At 34.3% G+C, this 21,862-nt stretch overlaps 1 protein-coding gene across 1 annotated transcript; it reads left to right on the top strand.

Annotated features, from left to right (window-relative positions):
• The first annotated feature begins 214 nt into the window (after window positions 1-214).
• Window positions 215-10,350, top strand: sec22bb (SEC22 homolog B, vesicle trafficking protein b). Its single transcript, XM_062039355.1, has 5 exons — window positions 215-443; window positions 4,354-4,463; window positions 4,536-4,696; window positions 6,843-6,989; window positions 9,580-10,350. The coding sequence occupies exons 1-5, from the start codon at window positions 369-371 to the stop codon at window positions 9,732-9,734; spliced, it is 648 nt and encodes a 215-aa protein (XP_061895339.1). The 5' UTR covers window positions 215-368; the 3' UTR covers window positions 9,735-10,350.
• The last annotated feature ends 11,512 nt before the right edge of the window (window positions 10,351-21,862 follow it).

The following is a 21,862-nucleotide window of genomic DNA, read 5'->3' as shown; positions in this document are numbered from 1 at the left end:
ATAAACTTTTATGAAAATTTCAAGTAACGTAATGTAAAGAAAAAAAAGGTGGGACTGAGGTCGTTTATTAAATGTCATTATATTTTGCTGTTGTTCACGCGCCTAGTAAGATTTGGTATCAAACAAAATATATGTATCAACAGTAATACAAATTACATTGAAAATAATAAATACAAAGCCATGAAAAACGAGGCGGAACCTTTCTTGGTTCCGGTTTGCGACGTGACGGAACGATCAAGCAGACGGACACAAAAAGCTGACGCTCTTCCGGCCAGCTCAGCGTCAGTCTTGCGTGTGTCCAAGCTGTCTTGTCACACGACAATAACCTCCACTTCTTCCTACTAATATAATATCTTAGGCGGGCAGAGATGGTGCTGCTGACCATGATCGCCCGGCTGGCTGACGGCCTGCCGCTGGCCGCCTCGATGCAGGAGGACGAGCAGGTTACACGTCCATCATTTTATTGTCGTATTATTACTCAGCCATTTCAATATAGACTGTCTATGTACTCATACTTGGTTGACATGCTAATGTACACTAACTATCTGATTTGTTTAATGCAGTACATGAATGATGTGGAAAAACACTATTTTAAAAAAAATGCTGTTTCCTATTTATCAATATACTAATAAAAGTGTCTTACCATTAGTGCTTGAATATTATACACAATAGCCTGGTTCCTCTTAGTAATGAATAATAAATAATGCATCAAATAGTACATCATGAATGATGTCTTCATTAACACATTTTGGATTATATAACCACAAAGGTTTATACAATTTGAGGACATTGTGCATTTTTCCTTCACAGTGGGATGAAAAATGTTAACATGTATTATTATTATTATTTATATCAATATTTTAATTATTAAAATTAATTTGTATTGATACGAATCATTGTATATATATATATTTTTTTATACAAACTTTTAAAACGGAAATAATATTCGGTTTTCAAAGTACCGTATTTTTCGGACTATAAGTCGCAGTTTTTTTCATAGTTTGGCCGGGGGTGCGACTTATACTCAGGAGCGACTTATGTGTGAAATTATTAACACATTACTGTAAAATATCAAATAATATTATTTAGCTCATTCACGTAAGAGACTAGACATATAAGATTTCATCGGATTTAGCAATTAGGAGTGACAGATTGTTTGGTAAACGTATAGCATGTTCCATATGTTATAGTTATTTGAATGACTCTTACCATAATGTTACGTTAACATACCAGGCACGTTCTCAGTTGGTTATTTATGCCTCATATAACGTACACTTATTCAGCCTGTTGTTCACTATTTATTTATTTATTTTAAATTGCCTTTCAAATGTCTATTCTTGGTGTTGGGTTTTATCAAATAAATTTCCCCAAAAAATGCGACTTATACTCCAGTGCGACTTATATATGTTTTTTTCCTTCTTTATTGTGCATTTTCGGCAGGTGCGACTTATACTCCGAAAAATACGGTATATACTTTAACTTTTTTTTTTTTACTTATACTATTTTTCCCCCCACTTACTTATAAAGTAGTGATAGCCAAATGGTATTAGTAATAAATACTTGTATTTATTAAATATAGTCACAAAAATACAGATATGTGTTTAGAGCAGTGGGTCTTAACCTGGGTTTGATCAAACCCAAGGGGTTCGGTGAGTCAGCCTCAGGGGTTCGGTGGAGCCTCAAGCCACACCCAACTCATCGTGTACATAAAAACTTCTCCCTATCGGCATATTATGGATACGGCAACAGCAGAAGTCAAACTGATTTGCAGGTGTGTCATTTGTTATGAGTTCATGCACTGTGTTGGTTTTGTTCTTTGAACAAGGTGATGTTCATGCACGGTTCATTTTGTGCACCAGTAAAAAATCATATGACTTTGTCTTGAATTTGAAATTTTTATTTTTCACTAAAGAAGGGTTCGGTGAATGCGCATGTGAAACTGGTGGGGTTGAGTACCTCGAACAAGGTTAAGAACCACTGGGTTAGAGTGTCCGCCCTGAGATCGGTAGGTTGTGTGTTCAAACCCCGGCCGAGTCATACCAAAGACTATAAAAATGGGACCCATTACCTCCCTACTCGGCACTCAGCATCAAGGGTTGGAATTGGGGGTTAAATCAGCAAAAATTATTCCCGGGCGCGGCCACCGCTGCTGCCCACTGCTCCCCTCACCTCACCTCCCAGTGGGTGATATGGGGTGATGGGTCAAATGCAGAGAATAATTTCGCCACACCTAGTGTGTGTGTGACAATCATTGGTACTTTAGCTTAATATATTAAATTGTCCGCCCTCCTCCAATCACAGTTTAAAATAAAATGCTTTTGACTTTGATCATCTTTTTTTTGTTTTTTTTTATAGTATTTTCAGCATTTGACTGGCCTACAGTTGATTTATTTTAATGTATATTGTTTTAGGTGATACTTTTCAGGCACCTTTTTTCCTACTGACGTTGATCATCTTTAATATTTTCAATATTTGACTGGTTACCATATTTTTTTTTTTTTTTTTTTTACAGTCACCTATCTTCTTTTACTTGAAAATTTGGGGGTTTAAAAAAACTGCTATGATCATCAAAATAAAAATAGAAAAGGTTTTACATATCTCACTTTGCATGTAATGAGTTATTCACATATTAGTTTCACATTTTAAGTTGAATTGCTGACATAGATGGATTTGTGCAAAAATTTTCACCTGTATTGTAGGTGACATTTTTATATTCTAGTAGACTATTTTCAGTGTTTCTTTTTCTTTTTTTATAATATGTATTTATTCTTTTGATAGGGAAATCATAATACAGGTACTGAGAAAACAGACACTTTATTTTTTGTTCCCCCCCATAAAAAAACCCCCGAATATAAATTAAAAAAATTACCAATGTTTTTTTTTTTTAAGTAAAATAAGAATTTTACTTTAACATTTGTTTTGTAATTTTTAAAAAATAAAATTTTTTAAAAGTAAAATAGGAATTTTACTTTAAAAATGTTTTTGTAATGGACTGCGTGGGTTCCCTTCGGGTACTCCGGCTTCCTCCCACCTCCAAAGACATGCACCTGGGGATAGGTTGATTGGCGAGTGTGAATGTTGTCTGTCTATCTGTGTTGGCCCTGCGATGAGCTGGCAACTTGTCCAGGGTGTACCCCGCCTTCCGCCCGATTGTAGCTGAGATAGGCTCCAGCGCCCCCCGCGACCCCGAAGGGAATAAGCGGTAGAAAATGGATGGGTGGATGGATTCTTATTTTTTTTATGGGGGGGAACAAAAAAAAAGTGTCTGTTTTCTTAGTACCTGTATTATGATTTCCCTATCAAATGACTAAACAATTATTATAGAAAAAGAAACACTGAAAATTGTCTACTTTAATATAAACCAAAGATAGGTAACTGGGGAAAAAAATACTGTGACCAGTCAAATGTTGAAAATATTAAAGATTATCAACGTTATCTATGTACTGCCTTCCTCTTAGCCACAAGCAGATATAGAATCACACAAACCGATTAAAAGTAAAATCACAAACATACAGAGAAGTGTAACTGAATAAAAACAACAAAAAAAGGAGTTGAGGTAAGTGGAAGGTTCACTGTCAACAGTGAGTGTCACATGTACTCTCGCATAGTGTTTATTTTTCTATGCAAACATCATTTGATAAAAACATTTAATGAACATAATTTGTTTTCTTCCTAGTTACCTATAGTTAAAACCATAACCATAGTGGGTTGGTATGAATGTGGCAGGTAATAGGCAAATGGTATTTGCAATAAATATATATTTATGTTTTATTGTTAGTTATTTTTATTTAATATGTTTTTGACATAATTTGCCAAAAGTAAATGAGTAAATATAAATGTCAATGTTTTCCCATTACAGTTTAAGATAAAATGGTGTTAATGCTAATTGATGAGAAACATGTTTTTATTTATTTATTTACATGTAATTTTTACATGTATTTATTTTAGTATTTGTACCATATTTTTCAATTGACAATAATATTGATTATTCCTGGTGTTTTTATTTTTCTGCACATGTTGTTTGAAAGGCATAGTTATTTATGTCTTGTGGTGAGATATAAGGATTTTTTTTAATTGATAAAGTCAGCAATATTCAGAAAAAATAAGATTGTGTGACATCATTTAAAATATTATCTTTTCTCCTTGTTTTTCTTGCTCTCAAAAAGGGAAGCGAAAAGGTTGGTTGTGTTGATGCTACTGTGTTGCGTTCATAAACATTCCACACCGTAGTTTTTCGACAGTACTTTATGCAAACACCACGCTTCACACTGAAGTGTTTTGTGGGTTCAAGCATGTCTACTGTTGGTGCTTCAAGCTGTTTGCCTTACCGTCTTCTTTCCTGCGTGTTTGAAGTTGGGCCGGGATCTGCAGCAGTACCAGAGTCAAGCCAAGCAGCTCTTCAGAAAACTCAACGAGCAGAGTCCCACACGCTGCACTTTGGAGGCGGGCTCCATGTCGTTTCAGTGAGTGGCATACTTTGTATCTCATTTGCTGTTGGTCTTAGTAAAGTAACTATCCTCCTGTCTTGTCTGCAGCTATGTTATCGAGAAAGGAGTGTGCTACCTCGTCCTGTGTGAAGCGAGCTTTCCCAAAAAGCTTGCCTTTGCTTACTTGGAGGATCTGCAGGCCGAGTTTCATGAGCAGCACGGGAAGAGGGTGCCCACTGTGTCCCGGCCTTACTCCTTTATTGAGTTTGGTAAGCAAGAAGATTTACTTGACTTATGTTTACTGCACTTTATTGGACAGACATCTGCTCGAGACACATCACCGCTATGTTAAATGTCTTTACAAGCTGAGGAATGCAGATAGCAGCACTTGCTTATTTGACCATGTGCTGGTTCATGCAGCTTATTTTTGTGTTATTGAAATAAAAAAATAATACAATAAATCTGTAAATTCTGCTAATATATTTTTGTTTTAAATTTCTTTTTATAAATGATAGCCAGCAGATATAATTTGATATGCCCTCCTTTTGATATAATTTAAATGATTATGGCTTACAGCTTATGAAAAACAAATTGAACATCTTAGAAAATTTTAAGATTTAAAAAAGAACTCAGCCATTATCATCATAGTTTAAAAAAAAGAAGAAAGCTTGACATATCTCACTTTGCATGTAATGAGTTATTCACATATCAGTTTCACATTTGAAGTTGAATTGCTGACATAGATGGATTTGTGCAAAATATTAAAATTTTTTGAGTTTCACCTGTATTGTAGGTGACATTTTTATATTCTAGCATTTAATAACATAGAAAAAATATATAAAATACATTTGCAAATTATTCCCATCTGCTTTGTATTTTTTTATTATTTAAAATGATTTACTTAATAATAACTTGGAAGAACAACGAATAGAAGATTAAATGTTTTTTTTATAGGGGAAGCCATCAGGTGGCAGCACTCGCTCATTTTACCATGTAGCATAAGGTGACCTTTGTATATTATATTATATATTATTATTATTATTATTATTATTATTATTTTAATAGTAATAAAACATATTGTTTGAAATAAATCTGTAAATTATTCAAATACTTTCTATTTTTTTAATCATTCAAAATGATTAATTAAACAATAACTTGAAAAATATGCCTTGCAAGGGGTAACAACTAAGCATATAGCAGCACTTGCTCATTTGACCTGTTTTTGTGTTATAATATATATTTTTTTATCATTGTAATACAATTTTAAAAAAAATTGTAATATATTTATATTTTTAAAAAAATTTAATATTGTTAAATAATAACTTAACATATGACTAATACAAAACGATATGTCCTTTATAAGGTGTAGCCAGCAGATGGCAGTACTCGCTCAATTTATCATGTAGCACTAGGTACCATTTATATATTTTAAGTTTTATATTTTTGTTGAAAAATAATATAAACAAACAGTTTCTATTTTTTTAATTAATTAAAGTTATTTGTTAAATAACTTCAATCGAGGGCTACAATATTTTCAAGCAGTAGGCAGCAGATGGCTTTGCTTGCTCATTTCACAATATAGCATTGGGTGCGATTTTATATAGCATCTCATTTTATTTTTTGTGTTAATACATTATTAAACATTTTTTCCCCCAATAATCAGTAAATTCTGCCAATATATTTCTATGTTTTATTATTTGAAAATGAGTGAAATAGAACATTCATAGACATTATTTAAAAGTGTAAAAAAATAACTTCAAAGCCTATATACAAAAAGAATCAACAACAATAAAAGTAATCAAATTACAAGCATTTAAAATGAAACAAGTAAATAATAAACAAGCAAATAATAATAATAGAATAATAAAATACATCAATAAAATAAAACAATACAAACAAATCAATGTAATAGAATAAAACAATAAAAGAAACAGAGGACCATAAGACTCATGCCGATTTAAAAGCCAGAGAATAAAAGTCGGTTCTAGACGAGACTTAAAACATTCAACAGTGGGGGCCATTCTGACATGAGGGGGAAGAACATTCCGAAGTTTAGGGCCAACAACAGAGAAGGCCCTAGTTTTAAGCCTTGTTTTAGGCCCCACAAGTTGGAACTGGCCCAAAGACAATTTGTCACAATCGACCCGAATATAAGACAGTATTTTCCCTTTTGAAAAATCTTGGGTTGGCTTGTATTCTGATAGATAGATTTATACATGCATCCATACAGGTGCAAGTCAGAGCTTTTCTTCCTGTCACTCACACACATACCAGCCATTACGATGTTTTCCATTGCAGTTTTGTCCTATCGGTAATTTTAAAACGTTTTCCAAGCGGGTCTTGAGAAAGAGGGCTGGTCTTATATCGAGGGACGTCTTCTATACGGTAATCCCTGCACTCCTCTCCCCTGACCAGACACTTACATCCAAAAAACCAAGAAGGCCTACATAGACAGCCGAGCCAGAAGGAACCTGGGCAGCATCAACACGGAGCTGCAGGACGTGCAGAAGATCATGGTGGCCAACATCGAAGAGGTGCTGCAGAGGGGAGAGGCGCTCTCTGGTAAGTCTTACAGCAAAGTGCATACACTCGATGAATAAAAGTATGTCTCTAAAAGTCTATCCATCCATTTTCTACCGCTTGTAAGTAAGTACATTTTAACGCTTTTCACAGATAAAATCACAAAGCATGGGTTAATTGAAACAAAACTTCAATTAAAACAATAAAAGTGGATTAAAAATTATAGTTAAAAGGTGCATGAACTAAAAGCTTTACTTCAAATGTTTATGTCACTCATTTTACACCACACTTTATGTTATGTTTGAGTTTATTTTGAACATGCATGCAATTACAACATGATACTTAGGATTGGAGATTAGGCTCCGCCTTCCTGCACGGCCTTGACTGCCATTGGCCGACTTTTCAATCAGTCTTCTCATGCAGTCATTGGCCAGTCTATTCGCCACCTTTGGCTATTTATGGCGATTTTGTGGATTTTATTGTGGCAAAAAGAGTGCACTACTTGTTCTGCCCAAGTCCCGCCTTCCTGCACAATCTTGACTGTCATTGGCCGACCTTTCAGTCACTCTCCATGCAGTCATTGGTCAGTCTAAACCAGGGGTGTCAAACTAGTTTTAGATCGGGGGCCACATGGAGAAAAATCTACTCCCAAGTGGGCCGGACTGGTGAAATCACGGCATTAGAGATGTCCGATGATATCGGCCTGCCGATATTATCGGCCAATAAATGCGTTAAAATGTAATATCGGAAATTATCGGTATCATTTTTTTTATTATCGGTATCGTTTTGTTTTTTTTAGTTTAAAAAAAAAAAATTAAAACAACATAAAAAACACAAGATACACTTACAATTAGTGCACCAACCCAAAAAACATCCCTCCCCCATTTACACTCATTCACACTCATTCACACAAAAGGGTTGTTTCTTTCTGTTATTAATATTTTGGTTCCTACATTATATATCAATACAGTCTGCAAGGGATACAGTCCGTAAGCACACATGATTGTGCGTGCTGCTGGTCCACTAATAGTACTAACCTTTAAGAGTTAATTTTACTCATTTTCATTAATTACTAGTTTCTATGTAACTGTTTTTGTATTGTTTTACTTTCTTTTTTATTCAAGAAAATGTTTTTAATTAATTTATCTTATTTTATATATATATATATTTTTTAAAGTACCTTATCTTCACCATACCTGGTTGTCCAAATTAGGTATAATAATGTGTTAATTCCACGACTGTATATATTGGTTAATATCGGTATCGGTAATTAAAGAGTTGGACAATATCGGAATATCGGATATCGGCAAAAAGCCATTATCGGACATCCCTACACGGCATGATATCTTAAAAATAAAGACAACTACAGATTGTTTTCTTTGTTTAAAAATAGAGCAAACACATTCTGAAAATGTAGAAATCATAATGTTGTTGTTGTTTTTTTACACTTACATGTTGCGGTTAATAGTATTCTGTCTTTATTTGTTGTTTTTTATACTCAAACAAATATGTAAATAAGTAATTATAAAGAAATTATGTGATAATGTTCATCAGTCAACTCATTGGTGTTCATTTTCAATCTATCAAGATAAAAAAATAATATCAAAATCAAATTACAGGATGTTATTTATATAGTTTGCTCATTTTCCTCAAATGGTGCACTAAAATTATGTGTATTATTTTTTTTTTTACATATGTAGCATCATCTACAAAGATACAAAGAATTGCTATTGGGACATCTAGTGGACACATTTAGAACAGCAGTTTCTTTCATTCAAAAATTTTTGCTCATTTTTATATTTAGCAAACTCACTGTTCCGGGCCGTACATTTGACACCCCTGGTCTAAATGTTATATATTTTGGGACCAATAAAAAGCGTAAAATGTTAGATTTTTCTTTTTAAATTTGTCTTACTTACTGTACAATGTTTTGGTTTAAATGCCCCAATTTATAAATGTAATCCATTATTATTATTATTATTAATGTATGCCTCCATTCAATTAACCTGCATGGTCTCCATTAAAATATTCACTGCAGTCTGTAATTAGGTCAAATATGAAAAAAAAAAAAAATGAAAAAAGTCCTAAGATGTCACAACTGTGGCTGTAGGCAACCTGATGTAGTTTGAAGTATCATTACGGGTCATCGTTTAGGAGTTTTATCTCCCGCTGTTACAACATTGGTTCTGTAGCTGCTGTGTCGTGGAATGCACTCAGTCGTAAGTGACCATGTGGTCAAAGAGTGATTTTTGTCATGAAGTCTAAAAGATATTATGAAGGACGCCAATTAGCTGACATTCGTGAAAAAGTACGTGGTCACCATTGCTGATTCAGGTTTTTCTATGCAGATCACAAACGCCGATCCCCTTTGGTTGGCACTGTATTTATTTGTATTCCCATAGCAGCTAATCAAGCGTCTCCATACACATCTAATAATAATCACCTCTATTATGGCAAATAAACTGCAATTCTTAGTATCATTATCAAGTACGTTATCACTGGAGGACGAGGCTAAAAATGCCAGGAGCAAGCATGCTAATAGCTAAGCTAACCGCTGAGCTAGCTTGAAACAACACCAAGAAAACCAGTGCTTAGTAAACTTATATGACGTTTTGGCATTTTCCTGCTTCAGCACTGGACTCCAAGGCCAGCAACCTGTCCACCCTGTCCAAGAAGTACCGCAGCGACGCCAAGTACCTGAACACCCGCTCCACCTACGCCAAGCTGGCCGCCGGCGGCGTCTTTTTCATCATGCTCATCGTCTACGTGCGCTTCTGGTGGCTCTGAGCTTCAAGGAGGGAAACGTACGCGAGCGATTCGGCATCTCCAAAAAAACCAAAACCCTTTCACTAAAAGCGGCATCCTTAATATGACCTTACAAACAATATCACCTCCCGTTTAGTTGCGCGCGCTCTGATAGCGTATTGCATCACACTTTCATAATAGTGGAAAGTGGGTGTTGTTGAGGGTGATGGCGTGCAAAAGTGGAGGGAAAATGAAGGGACTTTTGTTGTAAATTTCCACACCTTTCCAAGCTGCTCAGTAACCACCTTACATACTGTATCGTGTCTAGTAGAAAATCCTGAGTGGGTATTGCTAATCCTATTCACTATTTGACTGACGTACCGATAATCGGATCATAACACCGTTTAATATGTTATTTTTATTTCTATTTTAATGGCAGATTATTATTTTCCCACCATAGTGACATTTCTAGCTTGACCAGCAACCTTGAAAAAAACAGTGAAAAAAGAAAGATGATAATATATGCTCTCCCTTTTTATCTTGTACAAAGTTTATTCATGTAAATGCAAAAGTGGCTTCAGGCTGAGCAGCAAACACAAACCAGCTCTTTTTTTCTGTTTGTCTGCTCGCGATGATGAATAAAATGGTTTGCACAGCACGCGCCTCCGTTCTCTAAGGGCTCGAGTCTAGCCTTTATCAACAAGTTGCTGTGTGACTACATTGTGTGCTTGTTAAATAATACAACAAAAACATTATTTTATTTTTTCAACAAGCTTTCAGGGATAGATTTAAATACTACAGTTATGTTTCAAATAAAAATGTAGTGGTTCTCAAGCTTTTTTTTTTTTTACCTTACGGAACTCTGAGGCTCTCTAAGGACCACCAATATGACCGACATTATGATACAGTAGCGTAGTAGGCCTAAGTATGAATCAAAAACAAGGCAGAAGTTTTTAATATTTTGGCCACTGTAATATCACACCCAGTTTGAACAGTAATACTGTGTTTGAATATTTCAAAATAAAACACTAATCATTAAAGTTATTCTTTGGCGTACCACTAGATAGAGCCCACGTACCACAGTTTGAGAAACCGGTGAATAGGATACAATGCTACCGTACTATGCTACTGTATAATCATGGTAACAAACTAATAAAATGTTGTAATGGTGATAAATCCTTATAAACATGTCAAATAGTACATGCATAATTGATTATGAATACAATATTTAGGAATATTACTATTTTTGTGAATGTAAATATGAATTATATTCGGAATTGTTAAAAAATACATCTTTTTAAAATGATTGTTCAGTTATTACATTTAGGCTGTATATATATATATATTGGCAAAACAGTTCTTAATAAAAACAATTGTATATTATTACACACATATTTTTAATATTAAATGTTTTTATTATTTTGTTTTAAAAATATATATTTTTTATAAGGTTGCTCGATTTTAACATTTAAGCTTCATATATTTATAAAATTGATTATTAATAAAAACAATTGTATATTATTACACACATATTTTTAATATTAAATGTTTTTATTATTTTGTTTTAAAAATATATATTATTTTTTATAATGTTGCTCGATTTTAACATTTAAGCTTCATATATTTATACAATTGATTATTAATAAAAACAATTGTATATTATTTACAAGTATTGTAAATAATAAAGAATTGTATTCCTTAGTTATACAAATATATATAATACGTTTATTTCTGTACAAAATATTAAAACATAATTATATATTATTACTTATAGCTAATTTTAATAAGAATTGTGTTCTTTATTAAAAAAATGAATAATACATTTTTCACAATGTTGCTTGATTAATATTTTCTACCTTTATATGTGAATAAAATATTAATAAAACCTAATTGTATATTATTTATAAATATTTTAAATAATAAAGAATTGTATTCCTTAGTTATACAAATACATATAGTACAATATTTCTGTACAAAATATTAAAACATAATTATATATTATTACTTTTAGCAAAGTGTTTAATTATAAAAATGAATAATACCTTTTTCACAATGTTGCTTGATTATTATTTTCTACCTTCATACATTAATAAATTATTAATAAAACCTAATTATATATTGTTATTTTTAAATATTTTTAATACAAATGAATTGTATTTTGTTGTCATAAAAATGTATAATACCTTTAACAGTATTGCTCAACTATTACATTTAAGCTGCATACAGTGTATATATATAAAATATTGATTATTATGGACTCGGACTTCGAGGTGCTGATTCCCATGGCAGTCGCTTCACACTGCTGCGAACCGATCCAGTGAGAGCTGAAGATCCTGGCCAGATGAAGCCATCAGGACCACATCATCTGCAAAAAGCAGGGACCTAATCCTGCAGCCACCAAACCAGATCCCCTCAACGCCTTGACTGCGCCTAGCAATTCTGTCCATAAAAGTTATGTACAGAATGGGTGACAAAGGGCAGCCTTGGCGGAGTCCAACCCTCACTGGAAACGTGTCCAACTTACTGCCGGCAATGCGGACCAAGATCTGACACTGATCCTACAGGGAGCGGACCTCCACAATCAGACAGTCCGATACCCCATACTCTCTGAGCACTCCCCACGGTCGAATGCCTTCTCCGAGTCCACAAAGCACATGTAGACTGGTTGGGCAAACTCCCATGCACCTTCAAAGACCCTGCCGAGATTGTAGAGCTGGTCCACAGTTCCACGACCAGGACAAAAACCACACTGTTCCTCCTGAATCCGAGGTTCGACTATCCGGCGTAGCCTCCTCTCCAGTACACCTGAATAGAGACCTTACCGGGAAGGCTGAGGATTGTTTAAACTGTTTAAATTAATTGTTAATTATTGTTTACTTATAAAAAAATATAATAATACGATCTTTAATAGTTAAAATTGATACCTATTATATACTAGTAATATATATATATATATATATATATATACACATGTTTATTTATTTTTTCCCCCATCGTGGGATAAATTAGTCTATCCTGTCTTATTCACCAATTAATACTGTGTGTATATAGCTATATATATATATATATATATGTGTATATATATATATATATATATATATATGTGTGTGTGTGTGCGCATACATATATAAACATGTGTGTATATATACATATAAATGTGTGTATGTATGTCTGTGTGTGTGTATATATATATATACATATATATGTGTGTTTCTATATACTGTATATATTTATGTGTGTGTATATATGTATACATATGTGTATGTGTATATATACATGTATATGTATATGTATGTATGTATGTATGTGTGTGTATATATGTATACATATGTGTGTGTATATATACATGTGTATATATATATATATATATGTATGTATGTTTGTGTATATATATGTGTATGTATGTCTGTATATGTATATATATATGTATATATATATATATATATATGTATGTATGTATGTATGTATGTACACACACACTTTTAACACATTTTACTAAAATATAGCTGTATGTATAGCTTTGCAAGGTTGAAAATTAAGTCAATATTTCCCCAAATTGCATACATTTAGGTCCACAGCCAGGGGCACTTGGGTCAAGAGAGCATCTGTTCAATACCACTTTTATACAGCAGGAGGCGACATTTGATTACTGTGTAGCTGAGAAAAGGGTTCTCTCTATATCATCATTTAACCTTAAGTTACATTTAAAAAAATAAAAAATAAAACTCTTGTCAGCAGTTTCCGGTGGGAGAACAAAGATGCTGAACAGAAGGTTAAAAAACAAGAACCAACATGATGAAGTAGAACATGTAATATAGGGAGGGGGAGGGGGGTGAAAGTGTGCCAAAAAAACCAACCACAGGGCACAGACTCAACTTTTCACCTCTGCAGAGAGAGGAAGTTGGTTTTGATGATATGTCTCACTTTATCTGCCTTTTGCTATTTTGTGTTTCGTTGCAGTGGTTTTGATGATCAGAAGCGTGCAAACCTTCCTTTCAATCATCCTGCCAACGCTTATGTCATCCTTTTAGTGTTGCAGTCGACTGCCTGCAAAAAGTGAACTCCTTGAAATGTCTACGCCCCACAAGTCCAACATAAAGGGTTTCTGTAAAGCACGGGTGTCAAACTCAAGGCCCCGGTGCCACATCTGGCCCACCACATAAATTAACCCTTTTTTAAAAGGATTTTTTTAATAGCTGAACTTTAATATCTGCTTGTTAGTTTTAGTCTTAATTTGAAGGGACAATGCACAGAAACATTAAGCTCAAAGACAGATATGTTCTGTACCAGATTATAGCTAAATAGCTAATTTCCATCTGCAGTCCCTGGCTACCTAAATTAAAGGGATACAAAAATCATGCAATAAAATTATGACAATAAAATCATAATATAGCATGTAATCAAATTGTCACCTTGACTTTTGATTGCAGATCAATGTTTCCGTGACGAATAATGAAATATGAAAGGAGTCGTGCAGTATAACTTGGCCATCACACATTTGGATGGTTTTCGCAGTTACAAGTGGCCCCTTGAGGGCAACGGGAACTTGCGATGTGAGACCTCAGATCAGTGTTTTAGTTAGATTTAATTTATTTTCATTTCATTTCGCAGTTACATCTGCCCTTAACATGCCACTTGTAACTGTGGACTAAATACATAAATGAATGCGAGACTTATGATCAGGAATTTAATTTATCTATTTATTTTGTATATTTTTATTTAATATTTCATTTCATTTAATATTTTATTTTATTTTATGTATATTGATTGAATTTATTTTAATGTAATTTTAGTTACAAGTGGACCATTGAGAGCAGCTATAACTGCAATGTGAGACTTCAGATCAGTTATTTTATTTTATTGTTTTATATATATTGCACTTCCAAGTGGCCTGTTGAGGGCAGCCACAACTGTGATGTGCAATGTGAGACCTCCGATCAGTGTTTTAGTTAGTTTCAATTCATTTTCATTTTATTTCGCAATAACATCTGCGACTTGTAACTGCGGAATAAATAAATAAATGAATGCGAGACTTGGGATCAGGGATCTGGGATTTAATTAAATTAAATTAATTTTGTTTAATTTAATTTCATATTTCATTTCATTTAATATTTTATTTTATCTAATGTATATTGTTTTGATTTGATTTATTTTAATTAAATTTTTTATGTTTTCACATTTACAAGTGCACCATTGAGAGCAGCTATAATTGCAATGTGAGACTCCAAATTAGTTATTTTATTTTTATTTAGTTTAATTTAATTTAATTTAGTTTAATTTCATATTTCATTGAATTTCGTTTAATATTTAATTGTATTTATTGTATATTGATTTGATTTGATTTATTGTAATTACATTTTTTATTCAGTTACATCTGCCCTTAACATCTGCGACTTGCAACTGCAGAATAAATAAATAAATAAATGAATGCAAGACTTGGGATCAGGGATTTAATTAAATTAAATTTAATATAATATTTAATGTAATTTAATTTAATATTTATTTTATTTTATGCATAATGTTTTGATTTGATTTATTTTATTTTTTATTCATTCACACTTACAAGTGGACCATTGAGAGCAGCTATAACTGCAGTGTGCGACTTCAGATCAGTTATTTTATTGTATTGTTTTATTTATATTGCAATTACAAGTGGCCTGTTGAAGGCAGCCATAACTGTGATGTGCGACTCCAGATCAATTATTTTATTTCATTTTACTTTATTTCACTTTCGTCTTTCGAGGAAGTGGCGGTCTGCAGCATATAGGTGTGTATATATACGTACAGAATACATTTGTATATACTGTATATGTGTGTGTGTGTGTGTGTGTGTGTGTGTGTGTGTGTGTGTGTGTGTGTGTGTGTGTGTGTGTGTGTGTGTGTGTGTGTGTGTGTGTGTGTGAAGGTTTAAATGTCAGTGATTGCAGCCCCTCTCTTACACTTTCCTTCCTCTCTGCAGGTTGCCATGGCAGCGGCCAGTGTGTGACAGTCATGTGAAAACGAAGCTGATTGGATTAAAATACTTGAAGTGATCAGGGGGTCAGCGACACAGCGCACGTACTAAACACACACACACACACACACACACACACACACACACACACACACACACACACACACACACACACATACAAACGAAGCCAGGCAACGCTTCCTTTTTTAATTTTTCACTTCTCAAGAAGCAAAAAAAAAAAAAAGTCCCTTACTATACTATGTAAGATACATTTCCTGTCAAAGACACAAGAGTCTGTCCACCCGCCCACAGACCCTAGGACCCACAGACAGAGTGACAGACAGATGAGTCTTGTGCAACCGTTAAAACCCATCAAAGTGGAAAATGCAGACGATTGGACATTTTTTTTCACCTGTCCAAAATCTTCACTCTCATGCTCTTTGTGGGAGTTGATCATTTTAAAGTAAAGTGTCGTTAAAGTTTAGTTTGGCAAGTAAAAATAGGTCTTGCTTAACGTTACTTACTCATATTAATCCTGAAAAAATAATTTACAATCAGCATTTTTACATATAACCTTAATTATTTTTTTATTATCAACTATAAAAGGGTGGAATCAAACTGGTGACATGACGTGACATAGTGTTACGTTACATAGTGTTACGTTGCATAGTGTTATGTTGCATAGTGTTATGTTACATGGTGTTACGTTACCTAGTGTTACATTACCTAGTGTTACATTACCTAGTGTTACGTTACATGGTGTTACGTTGCATGGTGTTACATTACATGGTGTTACGTTACATAGTGTTACGTTGCATAGTGTTACGTTGCATAGTGTTATGTTACATGGTGTTACGTTACCTAGTGTTACATTACCTAGTGTTACGTTACATAGTGTTACGTTGCATGGTGTTACGTTCCATGGTGTTACGTTACATGGTGTTACGTTACATGGTGTTACATTACATAGTGTTACGTTGCATAGTGTTACGTTGCATAGTGTTATGTTACATGGTGTTACGTTACCTAGTGTTACGTTACCTAGTGTTACGTTACATGGTGTTACGTTACATAGTAATACGTTGCATAGTGTTACGTTGCATAGTGTTATGTTACATGGTGTTACGTTACCTAGTGTTACATTACCTAGTGTTACGTTACATGGTGTTACGTTGCATGGTGTTACGTTGCATGGTGTTACGTTGCATGGTGTTACGTTGCATGGTGTTACGTTACATGGTGTTACGTTACATAGTGTTACGTTGCATAGTGTTACGTTGCATAGTGTTATGTTACATGGTGTTACGTTACCTGGTGTTACGTTACCTAGTGTTACGTTGCATGGTGTTACGTTACATGGTGTTACGTTACATGGTGTTATGTTACATGGTGTTATGTTACATGGTGTTACGTTACCTAGTGTTACGTTACCTAGTGTTATGTTACATGGTGTTATGTTACATGGTGTTATGTTACATGGTGTTACGTTGCATGGTGTTACGTTACCTAGTACCTGGTGTTATGTTACCTAGTGTTACGTTACCTAGTGTTATGTTACATGGTGTGACGTTGCATGGTGTTACTTTACATGGTGTTACGTTACATGGTGTTATGTAACATGGTGTTACATTGCATAGTGTTACGTTGCATGGTGTTCCGTTGCATAGTGTTACGTTGCATGGCGTTACGTTGCATGGCGTTACGTTACCTAGTGTTACGTTACCTAGTGTTACGTTACCTAGTGTTATGTTGCCAAGTGTTACGTTACATGGTGTTACACGTTACATGGTGTTATGTTACATGGTGTTATGTTACATGGTGTTATGTAGCATGGTGTTACATTGCATAGTGTTACGCTACATGGTGTTACGCTACATGGTGTTACGCTACATGGTGTTACGTTGCATGGTGTTACGTTACATAGCGTTATGTGAAACAACGTACGTTTCGGCACGCTACGATATTTGTCACCATGGTATTTTGCGTTACTTTGAATGTTTTACGTTGCTTTGCGTTACTGTAGGTTGCGTTGCTCGACATGACATTGCTTAGCTTTAAAAAAAAAATGGTGTTACTTTACAGTATGTTACTTTAGGTTACTTTGCTTTTTCTACTTTGCATCTCTTAACGTTGTATTAGGTTGCTATTCATTACTTAACATTAATGTTATTTTGTGTTACTCCACGGTAATTTATACTACTTTGTGTTAGCTCGTTGCTTTACGTTACTTTGCACTATATTGTGTTTTTTTTTTTTCAGTTGTGTTACTTTTCTCTGTTTCATTTTACGAAATTTTGCTTAATTTTGTGTAACTTTGCGTTACTTTGTTACTTTGCGAAACTTAACGCCCCTCTAGGAAAATTTGTGTTGCTTAAAAGCCTTTAACATTACAGTGAAATAGCTAATGTTACTTTGCGTTACTTTGCATTTTGTCCCTTAATGTTACTCTGCGTCATTATAAAAACATTTGCTTAACTTTGTGTAACGTTGCATTACTTGTTACTTTTTTTTACTTTATGTTACGTTATGTTACTTTGCGTAGCTTAACAACACTTTAAAGTACTCTGTGTTGCTTTACGTTAAGTGGGGGGTTAAATCACCAAAATGATGCCCGAGCGCGGCCACCGCTGCTGCTCACTGCTCCCCTCACCTCCCAGGGGGTGGGACAAGGGGATGGGTCAAATGCAGAGGATAATTTCACCACACCTAGTGTGTGTGTGACTATCGTTGGGACTTTAACTTGACTTTAGATAATGGGTTTGAGTATGTAGAGCACTTTGAATCTTTGGAGAAAAGCGCTACATAAATATAATTTACTTTGCATTACTTTATGTAAAGTTGCCTTACTTTACGTGACTTTGCATTGCCTTGCGTTTTTTTTGGAATGTTTTTTATTCTGTTTGTGTTGTTTATGTATTTAATTTGTTTTCATAGCCTTTCACCCAACTCAACTTATTTTTAGTGTTTACTTCATATCTGTCACACAAGCTCATATAAATATCACAATTTTATTTTTTTATTTTTTTATTTTTCAACATATCAAATGGTTTTACTACCACAATGCTGTATTGCTGATTATGTTACGATGCTTTTCATTTTCTTATTATAACTTCTCAATTTATTGAACACATGTCGAATCTCACTTGTTTGCATGAACATTGGTTCAATCTACAGTCGTGGTCAAAAGTTTACATACACTTGTAAAGAACATAATGTCAAGGCTGACCACTCCTCTTGACAAAATTGGTGCAGTTCAGCTAAATGTGTTGGTTTTCTGACATGGACTTGTTTCTTCAGCATTGTCCACACGTTTAAGTCCGGACTTTGGGAAGGCCATTCTAAAACCTAAATTCTAGCCTGATTTAGCCATTCCTTTACCACTTTTGACGTGTGTTTGGGGTCATTGTCCTGTTGGATCACCCAACTGCGCCCAAGACCCAACCTCCGGGCTGATGATTTTAGGTTGTCCTGAAGAATTTGGAGGTAATCCTCCTTTTTCATTGTCCCATTTACTCTCTGTAAAGCACCAGTTCCATTGGCAGCAAAACAGGCCCAGAGCATAATACTACCACCACCATGCTTGACAGTAGGTTTGGTGTTCCTGGGATTGAAGGCCTCACATTTTCTCCTCCAAACATATTGCTGGATATTGTGGCCAGACAGCTACATTTTTGTTTCATCTGACCACAGAACTTTCCTCCAGAAGGTCTTATCTTTGCCCATGTGATGTCAGTCCAAGTCCATGTCAAAAAACCAACAAATTTAGCGGAACTGCACCAATTTTGTCAAGAGGAGTGGTCAAAAATTCAACCAGAAGCTTGTGGATGGCTACCAAAAGCGCCTTATTGCAGTGAAACTTGCCAAGGGACATGTAACCAAATATTAACATTGCTGTTTGTATACTTTTGACCCAGCAGATTTGGTCACATTTTCAGTAGACCCATAATAAATTCATAAAATAACCAAACTTCATGAATGTTTTTTTGTGACCAACAAGTATGTGCTCCAATCACTCTATCACAAAAAAATAAGAGTTGTAGAAATGATTGGAAACTCAAGACAGCCATGACATTATGTTCTTTACAAGTGTATGTAAACTTTTGACCACGACTGTACCTTACCTTACATTCGGCTTCTGTTTTTCTCTAGCTCTAATGGAAAAGGCATGTTGTGAGCGCTAGTAAAAAGCAGACTACACTCTTTAGTCATCTGTGGTGGCTGCAATTGGAGAAGAAAAAAAAATCCATCTTGGAGCTGACCACTTCATCCCAGCTGCATCCTCCTCCCTCCAGCTCGCGTTAGTCCAATAGCAGCAGTGGGAAGCTGCTAGAAGGCAGATGCGCGGCAGAGTACTAGATCATAAAAATAAAAAAAAGAGCGCAGGGCCGAAAGAGGAAGTGAAGTGGACCTGGTGAGTTATTGCCCCCCAAACGTACACACACCGGGTCCTGGGAACAGGGAACTTCTCACAGGAGGGATGGGGGTGGGAGAGTGTTATACACAAGCCAGGACCTGCTCCTGGGTCTGTGGAGTCTTTATCACCTCATCATAGATGTCCCATCACACCTTGCTGTCATAATTTTGCACTACGACATTAAACAAAAACAGCAGAGCTTTACCTGCAATAAAAGCCAAGAGATACATTATCTTTTTCCCATCACGGCATGTTTGCTTAAAAGTCATGCTGATGTCATAGATAACCAGGAAGAAACGTAGTAGGGAACACACACACACACACACACACACACACACCTCCATCAAAGCCTAAAACAGTGGCTGTCAAACTTTTTTCACCAAGGACCACCTCAGAAAACAATTTGCTTTTCAAGTAACACCATAATGACCAACATCAAAATACAGTAGCGTAATAAGCCAAATAATTCATTAAAAACAAAGCAGATGTTTTTTTACAAAAGTCTTGAATATTTCCACACAGTTTAAACTGTATATATATATATATATATATATATATATATATATATATATATATATATATATATATATATATATATATATATATATATACTACCGTTCAAAAGTTTGGGGTCACATTGAAATGTCCTTATTTTTTAAGGAAAAGCACTGTACTTTTCAATGAAGATAACTTTAAACTAGTCTTAACTTTAAAGAAATACACTCTATACATTGCTAATGTGGTAAATGACTATTCTAGCTGCAAATGTCTGGTTTTTGGTGCAATATCTACATAGGTGTATAGAGGCCCATTTCCAGCAACTATCACTCCAGTGTTCTAATGGTACAATGTGTTTGCTCATTGGCTCAGAAGGCTAATTGATGATTACAAAACCCTTGTGCAATCATGTTCACACATCTGAAAACAGTTTAGCTCGTTACAGAAGCTACAAAACTGACCTTCCTTTGAGCAGATTGAGTTTCTGGAGCATCACATTTGTGGGGTCAATTAAACGCTCAAAATGGCCAGAAAAAGAGAACTTTCATCTGAAACTCGACAGTCTATTCCTGTTCTTAGAAATGGAGGCTATTCCACAAAATTGTTTGGGTGACCCCAAACTTTTGAACGGTAGTGTACATTTGCAAACATACTTTTATTTTATTTTTTTTAATAGTTATAAATATATATATATATATATATATATATATATATATATATATATATATATATATATATATATATATATATATATATATATATATATATATATATATATATATATGTAATTTTGTTACTTACAAAATCTTCTTTTTTATTAATTATATTAATTATAATTTATTAATTATTAATTTTATCATGCTTATATGTGATTATAATGACATTTTCCACCCCAACCTTTTACTCTAATCTGTTACAACAACCCCAGCTTATTATTAGGGTCAGAATCTAATTTTAGCTTCTTTTTTTATTTATTTTTTAATACAAATGCAATTTAAGTACACTCTAAAATTACCTGTAGAATTATGTTACTTTTATAGTCACTTGATTTTATATTGATATTTTATTATTGTTATAATTGAATTATTTTACTTATCTAGAATTTTTCTCCAGCCTTCCACTCCAGTCTGTCAGCTGGCTTATTATTATCGTCGTCCTATGCGACACACACACACACACACACACACACACACACACACACACACACACACACACACACACACACACACACACACACACACACACACACACACACACACACACACACACACACACAAGCACACACACAAACACACACACACACAC

This window comes from Entelurus aequoreus, linkage group LG27, assembly GCF_033978785.1.
Source record: "Entelurus aequoreus isolate RoL-2023_Sb linkage group LG27, RoL_Eaeq_v1.1, whole genome shotgun sequence".
NCBI lineage: Eukaryota > Metazoa > Chordata > Actinopteri > Syngnathiformes > Syngnathidae > Entelurus > Entelurus aequoreus.
Note: the sequence above shows the minus strand (reverse complement) of the source record. Positions and strands in the feature narration are given on the sequence as shown.